Source organism: Typopeltis vanoorti, chromosome 2, assembly GCF_054136105.1.
Source record: "Typopeltis vanoorti isolate ZY-2024b chromosome 2, IOZ_Tvanoo_1.0, whole genome shotgun sequence".
In the NCBI taxonomy this organism is placed as follows: Eukaryota; Metazoa; Arthropoda; class Arachnida; order Uropygi; family Thelyphonidae; genus Typopeltis; species Typopeltis vanoorti.
In genome coordinates, this window is record NC_143550.1 from 158,634,607 (window position 1) to 158,650,129 (window position 15,523).

Below are 15,523 nucleotides of genomic sequence, written 5' to 3' on the forward strand. Positions count from 1 at the left end.
ACAGAAGGAAGAAGGTGGATGACAGCACAGAGCCCTTGGACCTCTTCTACATTGATTGGGAAATCTGAGGAGAGAAAACCATCTACTTTCTACCATGACACATTGTGAGTAACTAGAGTGAAAGCTAGTAACCCAATTGCAAGGGATAGAAGGCATACAGTAGAATGATAGTTTGTTCAACAGGCCTCTTTGTTAGACCTAATCAAATGCCTGAGTGAAGTCAAGAGTAACTATGTGAGTTTCTCTGAGCCTTTCCATGGCTTGCATTCAAAGGTCAGTGGTAAAGGTTAGATTATCAATTGTGAATTGAGTGTGGCTAAATCCATATTGCAAGTCACTAATGAGCTGATTTGCCTTGAGGTGATAATGAAGTTTACTACTGATCACCATCTCCATGTTTTTTTAAAGTTTCTATGTAGCAAGATAGATGTTAATTGAATACAAAACCTAAGAAGCAAAATTGAAGAGCCTACAAGTAAAATCATGACATATACTGGATAAAGAATCAAGAGTTTCTTGCATTTACTAAATTATGACTCACTGCTTTGAGATCTACAAGGAATACAACTGCAAAAACAAGTTAATCTGATTAGTTGTTTTCCTGAATGTATAAATTATTATATAGAGATAACTGATGACTTTCATTCCGCATGTTATTTCAATACTATTATACATCAAGAAGATCTCACATCTATGTCTTGGTTGCAGTGTGGCTGATAGGGTCAAATCTATGGCTGTTAATGGTGTGTTCTCTAGGCAATTTGTTTTGTATAGCACAGCTAAAAGGCTGAAGATTTAATCAAAAGGCATACATCATTACGAGTTGCACTATGAGATGCTCAAAAATATGGATGGAAAAGGACGAGTTAGAAAGTTTTATATTTGTATAGAAAAGGAAGAGCCTCCGTAGCTCAGTCGGCATAGACAAAGCCCTTTGGCTGGAAAGACCTGGGTTCAGTTCTCATCAATGATGTGAGGAACCTTTATCAGGTCTCTTTCGACTAAATGTGAGTTTGCCAGTCTCATATGGAGATAGAGGGTTTTTTCACCCAGAAATTCGGGTTTTTCATCCCTCAGCACAGGCAAACCATCCCAGTGAACACACACACACACACACCTCTACAGACATAGGACACTCCTGGAATAAGGATTGACTGACCTATTCTGTGGAATTTCGGTTTTGAATGCCTGAACGGTGAAGTGTGGGTCTACGTGTGAGCATAAAATCAGGAATAGAAAAGGAGTAAAACAGAAATTAAGAATATATGAGAGTGGTCTGAATAATTTCAAAATTATTTTTATTTTTCAAAATAATCTCCCTTAAGTCTTGTGAATGAGAGCAGAAGTATGAAAGATAAGATTAAGAGAATGGAAGAGATAAATGCAAGACAAATCAGAGTAGGAGAGAGGGAGAATTTAGGGAGTATGAGTGAGAGGTATGGGGGTGCTAGAAGAGGAGAGAATGGAAACAGTAGAAGAGAGGGAATGAGAATGCTAGAAGACGAGAGGATGGAAACAGTAGTAGGAGAGACAGAATGAGAGAGGGATATGGAAGTGCTAGAAGTGGAGAAAATGGAAACAGTAGGAGAGAGGGAATGAGAGAGATGTATGGGAGTGCTAGTAGCGTAGAGAATGGAAACAGTAGAAGAGAGAGGTATTGGAATGAAAGAAAAGGAGAGAATGGAAACAATAGGAGCGAGGGAATGGTAAGAGGTATAATGTATGGCGACTCAATGATCCGTGGTGTTCAAGATAGGATGCGTGAGGAGTGTTTGCCAGGAGAAACAATAGAAAGGGTGGCTATGGCAATTAAGAGAGGTGAAAGGGTGGATGAGATGATTGTGATGGTAGGAACGAATGACTTGAGTGGTAATATAAGTCGGGCAGAGAGAGATATGAGATTTTTGCTTGAGACTGTACGGAAGAAGACAGAGAGAGGAAAAATAGTGTGCGTGTTGCCTAGGTATGATAATGATGAGCTGAGCAGAAGAGCGGTGATATTGAATGGCATAATAGCGAGAATGTGTGACAAGAGAGGACTGGTATATGTGGCTGCTTGGAGTGCGTTTGAGGAAAGAGAGGAATTGTATGCGAGAGACCGTTTACATTTGAATGAGGAAGGACATAGGCATCTGGAGATATTGCTGTTCTGAACGAGTCAGTGTGTCCTAGGGAGGATGATAGCAGGGGTGGCCTCTTGTGGGAATGGATACTTGGGAGAAGGGAGACAATGTCAGGTAACACTGAGCCCAGTGGAGTCTAGAAGGGATAATGCTGGGTATAGAAACAATGGCATTTATATGCTTTATACTAATGCCAGGAGTATCCGGAATAAGGGAGAGGAATTTGTGGCGCAGATAGCATCAGCCTGGCCAAAAATTATTGCAATCACTGAGACGTGGTTGACAGAAGGGGATATAACAACAGGAATAGAAGTCGCTGGGTATAGCATTTTTCGTCAGGATAGGAGGGGAAAGCATAGTGGTGGGGTACTGCTTATGATAAGTGATGACCTATGTCCTCTAAGAGTGGAGAATTTGGAAGGAAGTGAGACAAATGATTTTGAGAGCGTATGGTGTGAGGTAGAGGTAGCCAAGACAGGATATTTAGTGGGGTGTTGCTACAGACCCAGGAGCACAGAGGATGGAGACCAGGAGATGTTTAGACAGCTAAGTTTGACAAGTGCAAGAAGAATGATTGTTATGGGAGATTTTAACTTCAGTAGTATAAATTGGAGAGAGGAAGATGCATGTAGCAATAGGGGAATGGAATTTCAAGAATTCTTGAGGGACAAATGTCTTAGGCAACATGTAACAGAGGGAACAAGAGGTTCAAAAGTTTTGGATTTGGTTATAGCATCAGAAGAGTTGATAATAACTGAGTTGACGTCTCTCCCACCAGTTGGAGAGAGAGTGACCGTATGGTGTTGACTTGGAAAATGAATAGACATGCAGGAGTATCAAAGAGACAGGAACTTATGTGGAATTATAAGGCAGGTGATTATAATAGTCTTAGACGTCAACTTCAGGAAGTTTCATGGAGGGAGGAATTGGAAGGCCAGGATATCACTAGTGTGTGGGAAATTGTGAAAGAATATTTGTTATCAGCAATGGTAAGTCGTATACCACGAGTGAAGAAGAGGACGCAATTTGGAGTAAAGTGGATGACAAACAATATTAAACAGGAATTGCATACGAAAAAGAGGCTATGGAAGAGATATAAGGAGAAGGTGAAGAGATGCATGAGAAATATAAGACACATGCCAGAAGAGTGACTACTGTGGTAAGGAAAGCAAAACTGGAATATGAGGAGATTGGCCCTAAGATCCAAAGAAAATCCTAGGGAATTTTTTAGCTATGTGGCCAGTAGGAGGAGAAATGACTGTGGAAGAATGATATTGTGGGATAAAAATGGGAATAGAGTGACTGATGCAGAGGGCATAGTGGAAATGTTCGATGAACACTTTATTGGAGTATTTCATCCTTGAGGAGTCAGTTTTAATGCTAGAGGGATAGGACTGGTTCGAGGTCTGGAGGTACAGGAGGAGAGTGTGTTTCAGATACTGAGTACTCTGGATGTCAGTAAAGCTGTGGGACTGGATGGTATTTCACCACGAGTTTTGAGAGAATGTGCTAGGGAATTCACAGTGCCTTTAACGTGACTTTTCAATGAAAGTCTGGCTTTGGCAAAGGTGCCTAGGGAATGGAAGGAAGGTAAGATAGTGCCATTGCATAAGGGTGGTAACAGACTGGAAGTGTCTAATTATAGGCCAGTCTGTGTGTCATCAGTAGTTGTTAAGATCTTGGAGAAAGTAGTGAGGGACCGTATACAGCATTGGGCAGATGAGGGTAATGTTATCTGTGAGAATCAACATGGATTTGTGAAAGGATGCTCTTGTTTTCGCAATATGCTAGCCTTTTATAATAAAGTTACAAGAACATTAGATGAGGGAAAGGCATATACTGCAATTTTCTTAGACTTGGTGAAGGCATTTGACAGGGTGCCACATGATAAGCTGTCTGATAGGTATCAGAGAGTTGTGTATGGTGGAGCAGTTTCCAGGAGGCAGAGGGTTACAAGTGGGGTCCCACAGGGCTCAGTACTAGGACCTATATTGTTTAACCTTTATATCAATGACATAGCCAGTGGATTGCAGGGGGATATTCAGTTGTTTGCGGATGATGCGAAGCTGGGAAGGATTATTAGTAATAGTGCAGATGCGGTGGCCCAGCAAGAGGATTTAAATAAGCTAGATAGATGGGCAAATGAATGGGGGTGTCAGTTTAATTCAGCAAAATGTAAGGTCTTGAGGTTTGGGAAACATGATGGGATGCTGCATACTCTATGGGAGGAGTTATACTGGAGGAAGTAGGGAAGACAAGAGATCTGGGGTTGATGATTGATAGAAACCTGAAGTTTAGGGGACATATTGCAAAGGTGGTGAAGGTAACACAGAGGATTGCTGCTATTATGAGAAGGACACTTACCTGCAGAGATAAGAGGGTTATCATTCCGTTGTATAAGTTTCTGATCAGACCACACTTGGACTATTTTTCTCAGATTTGGTCCCCAGGATTTGAAGGGGATAAATTAACTGTGGAAAGGATACAAAGACGGATGACAAAGATGGTTTCAGGACTGTACAAGGATAGTTATGAGGATCGGCTGAGAGAATGTGGACAGCAGATTTTGGTGGATAGAAGAAGGAGAGGTGATATGATTGAGACTTTTAAACTGTTGAGAGGTGGTTACAGGGTTGACACTGGGGAGTTCTTTCACTTGGTTGAACAGCGGGAAGGAGTGATGAAAAGAGGCCATTCCTGGAAGTTACGAAAGGAAACTGTGAGCAAGAGGGTAAGGAGTGGTTTCTTTGTGTGGAGGGTTGTTGAGCCGTGGAATGCATTGCCTGATGGAGTGGTGGGAGCAAGATCGGTCAGTGAGTTTAAAGAGTGGTATGATAGACGTTGTGTTTCTCAGGGCGGGGGACCTCCCGTCGATGAGTCTTGACAGACTTTATGTCTTAGGAAGGACCTCCCACGATGAATCTTTTGACTCCTTGGAGGAGGCCCGAATAATAATAATAATAATAATAATAATAATTTATGCCAGCAATGCTCCAGCACCATTATCCCATCCCTGTAGTGGTTCGCAGTAAAATCTGCAAAATACCCCTCTACAGCTAAAATCACCTCTTGATTCGAAGAAAAACGCCGACCAGCATGGAACAGTTTTAGTTTTGGTAAGAGATAGAAGTCAGACGGATCCAAATCTGGGGAATAATGTGGATGTTTCAATGATGTGCGCAATTCATAGTGCATATCCCTTAATTTTCCCATTGCCAAAACACTTTTGTTGGTAGGCGCATTGTCCTGATGAAAGATGATTTTTTTCCCTTCTGCAAACCAGGTCTTTTCTCGTGAATTTTTTCATCTAGTCTGGTTAAAAGATCACAATATTATTCCCTGGTTATTGTTTTACTCTTTTGAAAATAATTAATAAACAAAATGCCTTTAGCATCCCAAAACACCGATGCCATGACCTTTCCTGATGATGGAACCGACTTTGTTTTCTTTGGTGCTGAACACCTGGCTTCTGTCCACTGTTTTGACTGTTGTTTGGATTCTGGTGTGTAACGGTGAATCCAAGTCTTATCCATAGCAATAACTCGACACACAAAATCAATTTTATTCTTTTTAAAATGCTCCAAGCACTGTTCAGAGATTTTCATGCCAGTGTGTTTTTCATCTGCTGTGAGCAAGCACAGCACCCATCTTGCACAAAGCTTTTTCATATGCAATTCTTCATGCAAACTATATCCCACACATTCTTTTGAAATGCCTATAGTCTCAGCAATTTCACGCACTTTGACTCGCTGGTCATCCAATACCATATCGTGCACTTGATCAATGATTTCTGGTGTTGTTACACTTTTTGGACGTCCTTCACATGGATCATCTTCAAGGCTGGTACGGCCACGTTTAAACTCGGCAGCCCATTTCTTAATTGTTGAAAACCAAAGAGGAGTGCGCATAAACTTTTATGAACTTTGAATGAATTTCTTTTGGTGTTAAATTCTTTTACAAAGAATTTTATAACCACACAATACTCAATTTTATCCATTTCAAGGGATATAGACAATACTTTTGCTTCAGACAGCTGTATAAAACAAACTACTTGATAGAATGACTTGGAATTTCACATGGATGTTTATGACAGATGTACCAACTTAGAAAAAAAATCTTGCTGATAGTGTCGCCATCTATGTTCGAAGCCGAGAACTTTTCAGACAATCTTCATACATACATTCATTCAAAATATCTCACCTCTTTTACTCCACTAAAAAAATCTGTAAAGCAAATGACTGTTAAGTATTCAAGCTCAGTTTTGTTTACTGCTGTTTCATCATATATTATTAATATTATAGGACCTTCATAGAGTCAACCAACTTATCACTCTAAGTCAACTGTAGGTGTCATAAAGTCTGTTATGGCTGACTGAGTGGTTAGCAATTCTGCTCTCCAGCCAAAAGGCTGCGGGTTTGAATCCTGCCATGGATGTTTGTGATTGTCTGTGAAAAATACTAATGCTGGTGGGGGACAATGGATGGCATTTGTGTAGACTGTTGATGATGAGGTTGAGTGGTGGAGTTGTAGAGTAGGAACCCTCCCTTGATGAGTCTTGGACTCCCTGGAGGTGTCAAATAATAATAATAATAATAATCATAATCATCATAATAATAATAATAATTACTGTTAAACTCATTAACCATCTGCAACGTATCTCCTCCCCAATAAGTGCAGTCATATGCCTTCCTTCCACTCTGTGTGCAGAAAATCTACTTCACATTCTCTTGCTTAATACTCCTGCACTCCTTCCTGGAAAAAAAAATTCTAGAAAAAACTTAGAAAAATGAATTTCAACAGTGATTTTATATATTAACTACACTGTTAAAAACATTCCATGTTTGATTAAGTGAAAATATTAAAATTTAAACAACAAATTGGAAACACTCTAGGTCATATATGACAAAGAGTGTTTCCAATTTGTTGTTTAAATTTTAATATTACAATGACATGAGGAACCATAGTAATGTGTGTGTGTGTGTGTGTGTGTGTGTGTGTGTGTGTGTGTGTGTGTGTGTGTGTGTGTGTGTGTGTGTGTGTGTGTGTGTGTGTGTGTGTATTCAAGGAAAGATCAGTTATGACAAATCTGCTTGTTTTTTTATGAAGAAGTCATGATATATATATATATATATATATTTATATATACACACACACATTTATTTTACACATTTTGCTATAAAATATTTTGTTGATTTACTTATGTAGAGTCTGAAACAGAATACAATATCTTAACTTATACCCGACCAAGAATAGTAAAACCCAGTGGCAAACTGTTTGAGGATTTCTATGATATTGGAGATGAATTAGGAAGGTAAATTATCTATATCATCATTTTTTTTTATTATTTAATGATCACTTTTGCTTATCTTCTTTCCTAAGGAGATATATGTTTTGTAATGCAATATAATTACTTTAATTTTGTATACCAATCTCTGCTTTATTTAGGAAATTCTTGTTTTAAAAGAAAAGCACATACTGACTATACATTTCATATGATACAGGATGTTGTAATGTTAATTAACTTTCTGTATAAAAACTCATAAGAACCAAAGAAATAAATTGTCATAGTGGATGGTTTGCTATCTTAATCTTCTCTAGAGTGTTATTCAAATTATGGAACTTTATTATCATTATCCGGGCATCTCTATGGTGTTCCTAAGGATTGTGAATAGTTCTTTCTTATTGGAAGTTTGCAAGGGTAATTACAGTTCATAAGTGTGGGTTATGCCATAAGGTAGAGAATTATAAACTGGCAAGTCTTCTTAGTGCCATGGACAAAATAATGGGATAATTAATCAGTAATTATATTCAGAATGTTCTTGGCAGCATTGACTTACCGACTATAGCATTCTCTTTCTCTCTCTCTCACACACACATGCGCGTGCACAGCATTATTTCATCCAAGAGAAGATCAGTTATGAAAAATCTGTTTATTTTTTAGGAAGAAGTCATGAGGGAAAATAGACCAAGGTAATTTCTTTTATGCAAAACCTCTGACAGCATTCTACATAACCTACTGATCAAAATGTATTGAAAATCACATAGTCAGATGTGGGACAACAAGTGGTATTTAGAGAATAGTTCAAAGAGCAGGTCATTAGGAGATCATACCACAGGATTCTGTTAGGATCCTTGTTATTTAATATGTTTGTAAATGATTTACTTCAAATATGAATAGTAAAATTTCTCTCTATTTTCTGATAATGTAAAGTTTAGCAGAGTAGTCAACTGTATAACTTGTACTTAACTTGTATAATAATACAACTGGAATATTAATGATATTGGGATGGATTGAACTGGAGATATAGAGTTTACAGATAATGCAAAACTGTGGAGAACAATGAAGTGAATAGGTTGCATGGATGGGCAAGTGATTGGAGCTGCAATGCCACTTCAAAGCAGCAATGCTGAAATTTGGTAAGCAATAATGGAATTCAAAGTACAGACTTGGTGGCAAAATTTTAAAAGATGTTGAAGAGACGTGAGATTTGGAAGAGGTGGTTGACAAGGACCAAAAGTTCAGGTGTCACATTTTACAAGTTGTAAATCATCACTTCAGATTATGGCAATGATGTGGATGCAAGTTATGGTTACATTGTATAAGGCCTTGTATGGCATTATAAGGAATGCCTTGATAAGATATTATATGGCTTATTGTCCATTTCACCATGAAACCAATCGACCAAATGTCACTTGGTTTTCACCATGAAATAAGGAGGAAAGGTGATATGATTGAGATATTTAAGCTGGTAAGGGGATTGTTACCAAGTTAATGTGATAGAAATTTTTCATACAATGGAAGAAGAAGAAGGTAAAAACAAAGGGTCATCCCTGGAAACTGTTTGTGTGAGGCAAGGGAGTAAGGAACAAGTTCTTTGCATGGAGAGTGGTTGGTGGGTGGAATGCATTACTTCACAGTGTAGTGAATGCAACACATCGAATGAATTTAAAGGCATGGTTTGATGGACTTTATATATAGCAGCATTTATCTCCCATAATGAATCTTTTGAATGGAGGTTGTGTATGTGTTAATGATAATAATATGTCTTAGTCATTTGAGGAATATAAATTGGTAAAAGGGATATTGCAATATTAACATTGTTATTACATGACACCTCGAGGGAGTCCAATGACTCATTGAGGGAGGGTATCTACTCTACCACTCAATTCACCAACTACAATGAGCCACAACTGCAATCATCATCATCTACACCAATGCCATCTACTGCCCACCACCACCACTAGTATTTTCACAGACAATCACAAACATCCATGCCCATGGCAGGATTCAAACCTGCAGCCTTTTGGCTGAAGAGCGGATACACTAACCACTTGCCAACCAGGCCAGCAGTAGAATGGGGACAAGGAAAGAACACAAGAGGCCATCCCTGGTGGAGATATGGTGGTGATAATAATAATAATAATAATAATATATATACACACACACTCACATATAATTAACATCTCCATAGCTTAATCCTGGCAAGATCTATGCAAGTATACTTGAGAAACGGTTGAGAAGAATTGTGGAAGAAGAGTTTGGTGAAGAACAAGCTGGATTCAGGCCAAATAGAGACTGTCAGGATCAGATCTTCACTTTACGACAAATAGTCGAGAAAGCATGGAAATATAACAGAGATCTGTATTTAAGTTTTGTCAATTTGGAAAAGGCATATGACAAGGTGCCAAGAGAGAAACTATTCAATATGTTACAGTTATATGGTGTCAATGGGGCATTATATCAAGCAATACTTAGTCTTTATTTGAGTTGTAAGTCAGCAGTTAGAATTAAAGGAAAATTAAAGGAATCAGCAGGAAGATGGTTTAATGTTAAATCTGGTGTGAGACAGGGATGTACATTATCCCCTCTGTTATTCATTATCTATATGGATCACATTATGAAGGAAAGTGGTATTAAACATGATATCAAAATTGGAGATGTTAATGTCAGCTCTTTGCTTTATGCGGATGATGTTATACTTCTAAATAAATCTGCTACAAGTCTGCAAGATTCTCTGACTAAATTGAATAGCTGTTGTAATAAATATGGTATTGAAGGTCAGCAATAAAAAGACAAAGACAATGAAAATAGGCAGAATCATTGAAAATGTCAACTGTGTTGTGAATGGAGAACCTGTGGAACAAGTGAAACATTTCAGCTACTTAGGCACGATTTTTAGTGAAGATGGTAAATTAAATATAGAAATAGACAACAGAATCAGCAAAGCTGGTATGGTAGGAAGTCAACTGAATAAATTCATATGGAATAAGAGAGAAATTAGTCGGAACACTAAATTAACTGTATACAAGACAGTGTTCAAACCAGTTTTAACTTATGGATCTGAGAGCTGGGTCAGAAGTAAAACACTTGACCAAAGACTAGAGGCCGCAGATATGAGAGTCCTGAGAAAGATTAGAGGTGTGAACAGATGGCATCAATGGTAATATCATATTAAAAACAAGCATATTAGGAAAGAACTTGACATTGTCAACATCCAGGAATGTGTTAGCAGAGCTAATCTCAGGTGGTATGGTCACTTAAACAGAATGGGCGAAGAAAGATTACCAAAACAAGTGTTCTCTGCCAGGTTGGCAGCAAAACGACCCAGAAGAAGACCAAGATATATGTGGATTGATACGGTACAAAGTGCCTTAGACGATAGAAATATAAGATCTGATAATGTTGGAGTCTTGACAAGTAACAGACTGATTTGGAGGAAAATTATAGATAGGAAGTTACTAATGATGTAATTTTTTTCATGTAGTACTATCATATCCTGTGCACCCCTTGAGGGTATATGGCAGGAATTTGATGATGATAGCTCAATTGGAAGAACAATGGTATGTTACACCATTGTTCTTCCACCTTGTACTTGGAAAAGGCCTAAGTTTGATTGACATCATGACAAGAGGAATCTTTACATGAACTTTTTCAGTTGAAGGTGAGTTAGCTGATGTCATATGGGAGGTGGCAGGGTCCCTGAAACTAGGATTTTTAATCCCATGCAAATCTGCCTTGAGAACACACACACAATTTACACATGTTGATGGTCGTGGTGATGGGTGGTAGATTGCGTTTATGGTAGTAGTAATGCTGTTGTGTGTATTTGGAGAATTAAGTAGTAGGTGGAGATGATGAGATTTGTGTGGTGGAGTGGAGTAGAAGTGCCCTCCCATGATGAGTTCTTGGAGGTGTCACGTAATTTTTTTTTTTTTTTGAAAAGGTTTATCATCTTCACATATACAGATTATTTACAAATATACAATTGTTACACCGGATTGTGGTTGTTTTACATTTGTAACAAACTTTGTGTTGTGTGCTCTGAAGATGATGGATATAATACCAGCAAAATATTAGCTTTTAAGTTAATAAATAGTTATTTTCTTAATCATCTGTGTTCATATCAAACCATGAAATCTATTACAAACATGTCTGACGAACACATAAGCCTATCCACGTGTATACAATTGTGAAGTATTACTATTACATTTTTGTTCGTTACAAATATTCATGCATAATGTTAAGTGAATATCTTATTTAAATGTGTATAAATAATAATACTAACAATGTATTTTTACATTTTTCCCATATATATTTACGATGATTCATTTAATGTGTTAAGAGAGAGATATTTTTCATATCAATGATATCAGATGTGGAATAATTTTATATAAATATTCACATAATTCTTTTCTGCAATTTGTCATTTACATTTATATTTCAATCTGCAGTTCATTTTAATTCACAAATTATATTTACAGTTTATTTTTTTGTTATCAGTGGGGAATGCTTAATGGGTTCATTTCACTTTTTAACATTGCTCTTTTTTGAATCAATAATAATAATAATAATAATAATAATAATTTTGTTATTTGGGGGGGGGGGACATTTCTGCTTTCTTCCTCAAAGCTTCTGTTGAGTTTATCTGAGGAAGTTTAGATGGCAGTGGTTTCGTGATTTTGTTTCAATACCCGTTGCAAGCCAGGTGTTCATTTAACAAATTATATATATGTTCTGGGAAACTTATATATATATATATATATATATATATATATATATATATATATATATATATAATATATATATATATATATTGTCCTATATGGTATATATGTCATCCTATATGCTGACATATATATACCGTATATGTCGGCATATAAGACAAGGCCTAAATTTTAGGCTATTTTTGTTTTAAGCATATGTCGGTTGTATAAGACGATACTCCAATTTCTTCTTTCTTGTATTGATGCAACATTAGGTATTGTTGTTATATCCATTATTTTTATATCTGCATATCCATTATTTTTTTGCATAGCATAAATTTAGTATTTATGCGAATTACCCTAATTAAAAGTGATTAGTCCCAATTTTATTTAATTATTAATTTTGCATTTTTTTTTATAAATTTTAGGATTATTAAAATTGTTATCATTTAAAATCATGGAACCAGCAACAAAACGAAGAAAGTATGAAACTCGATTTAAAATAAGAATAATTGAAATGGCAAAGCAAACTAATAACTGTGCTGCTGCAAGAAAGTTTGACATAGAGAAGATGGTAAGAGAATGGAGTAAGAAATAAGATATTTGTAGGTGTCCTCCCGCAATGAGTCTTCGCACCCCTTGGAGGTGTCACGAATAATAATAATAATAATATTTTTAAAAAATTGCCAAAGAAAAACTGTGCGATGAGAACGGGGATCATCCGATGGCTGCAACTGGAAAATCACGTTGCAGAATGGGTATTCAAACAAAGGCAGAATGGTTATCTTGTTACAAGAATTATGATTAGAGCATATGCACTAAAATCGTCAAGAATGAATCCAGATGAAAGTATAGAATTTCAAGCTACTTCAGGCTGGTGTAATTGTTTTATGAACAGAGACAAAATCTGGTAATATGACAAAAAAACGAAAATTGCTCAAAAACTACCAGTAGATCTTGACCACAAACTTACCAGTTTCCATAAATTTATTATTCAGCTGAGACAAAGATGTAAATTTCAAAAATTGGAATTTCAAGGTTCACAGTTGTGTTGTCATGTTTAGCTGATGGAACCAAGTTAAAACCAATGATCATCTTCAAACATAAAACTAAACCTAAGATAAAATTTTTTTCAGGTGTTTTTGTACATTTTCATGAAAAAGGATCGATGGACGAAAATGGTGTGAAATTATGGATAAATAATGTGTGGAACATGCAACCAGGCTGTATAATGAAGAAACGCAGTTTATTAGAATGGGATATGTTTCATAGTCATTTAACTGAGAATACTAAAAGTCTTCTAGAAAAAAATAACACAAATTGCTGTTATATCAGGTGGTTTAACTTCTATATTGCCACCACTAGATGTCTGCTTGAACAAACCATTTAAAGATCACATGCAAGAAGAGTGGAATAATTGGATGTTGACTGGTGAAAAATCATTTACAAATGGTGGATCTATGCACGCTGCATCACTTGATATGTTGTGCAATTTTGTGATCAAAGCATGGAATGAAGTAAAAATAGAGACTGTAATAAAATCATTTAAAAAGTGTGGTATCTCTAATCTTATGGATGGTACAGAAGATGATCTGTTGTAGGACACTGATGACGATGAAACCAAAATCAATTCACCGGATTCAAACTGGAATCCATATGACAATCATTTAAACCAGGCATGGCCAACTTCATTCTATACGAGGCCAATATATAATGAGTGGTAGTGTCACGGGCCATGCACTTTTAGACAGAACTTAAATAAAAATAAACTCTGCAATTTTTCAAGGCAATACTTATATGTATTGAATTACTATATTTGTTAAATCATTTTACTAGTGGGAGAACAATATAAAATACTTGATTGATTTAAATCTAAGTTGTTAAATTAAATTTAATTACATATTTCTGGTTTTTTTGCATGTAACATAACTTAATGAGAACGCTGCCAGTGTTGATGTGTGGCAACAAGTTCATCAAAGTCGATTTTCAACGATGATGACGATATTCATAACAAATCCTGAAGATGGTCATCAGTCAGTTGGCTTCTTTGAGACAATTTAACCGCCCTCATAGTTGAGAAAGTTCATTCACATGTATGTGCTTCCAAACATAGATGCAATTCTCAAGCTGAAATCACTCAATGCAGGATATTTTTCCCTTGGTACCAGTTTCCAAAAGTCAATGCCTATCTCCACTCTTGACTGGAAAAAGGGGTCACTTTGAAGGTCACACAACTCCAATTGAATAGTGTCATGCTGCTCTGAAATGTCACGTTTCATTGGGTTGCTAAATAATGTTAGTTGTGGCCGCATGTCACTGAAGTCAGAAAATTGCTTACTGAATTGCTCCAAAAGTTGGTCTAACATTGGCAAACTTGAAGTCAATGTCATGGCTCCTCCATCAACTCCCTGCAAATGGGAAATGTACCAAGTTTCCTCTGACTTGGATGAATTTAAAAACCTTCAGCCGACTTCTTCACAGATCTTACATTTCTTACTCATAGTACACAAAGGCTGAAGTAACTGACCAGGGGACACTGTTAACTGTGAAACTGAATCTCTGAAACTGATCACTGTAACCAGAGCAAACAAGTGACTTTCAATGATATGTTACTCTGGAGCGCATAGAAATCTACCACTCCCACTACAACTTGCACAGAGAAGCAGCAGATTTTATAAATTGAGTAATCTTTTCAAAGCAATTTCGATTCCGTGTTGAGAATATAAATTTTTTCCGTCATCAGAAATAATGAATATAACTAGTATATCAATCAGAAAATCTGCAGTCGAGACTAACAGCTAAATCAATAATACATATAATTTAATTTAATTTTTATTCTGCCATGGGCCGCACAAAATCACATTACGGGCCACATGCGGCCCACGGGCCTGCTGTTGGCCACCTATGATTTAAACAATGAATCTGAAGAACTATTTTCAACAGATGATGAAAAAAATTAATATGAAAATTGAGGTTAATAATTATTATTTATTTTTTAAGACTTACATCTATTGTAATATTTTAAATAAATTTATGTAACAAAAAATTAATCTGATTTGTTTATAAACACTGCCTATTTTCTTATATAATGATGTATTGTAACTACCTAAATGTTCAATTTATATACCGACAAATATGGTATATAAATGCTTTTTTCCAGTTAACGTGTAGAGGCAAGTACATGCACCCACTGCTTGAACATGGTTTAACTTTTTTGAAGGGGGGAGGGGGGATGGATTAGGATATGGCATGTTTGTGTCCTTGTAATGGTGTTTGAGATGGGTTTGTTATATGTTTGTGTGTGAAAGAGAGAGAGAAAGAGAGTAATTTTCCTCTAATTTTCAATCTTGCTATAATATTTATATAGCACCTGTTTCAGCTCTCTGTAGTACCTGGGTTCCTGTCTTCAAATGACA

General features: G+C 36.6%; 1 protein-coding gene across 1 annotated transcript in view; it reads left to right on the top strand.

The window, feature by feature from the left end:
* The window catches only part of LOC150109564 (protein Obscurin-like), a 1,271,613-nt gene that overhangs the window by 1,047,049 nt on the left and 209,041 nt on the right, over positions 1-15,523 (top strand). The window contains exon 79 of the mRNA XM_090402667.1: positions 7,329-7,434. Within this exon, the coding sequence (XP_090258793.1) occupies positions 7,329-7,434 (106 nt within the window). The remainder of the gene's footprint in view (positions 1-7,328; positions 7,435-15,523) is intronic.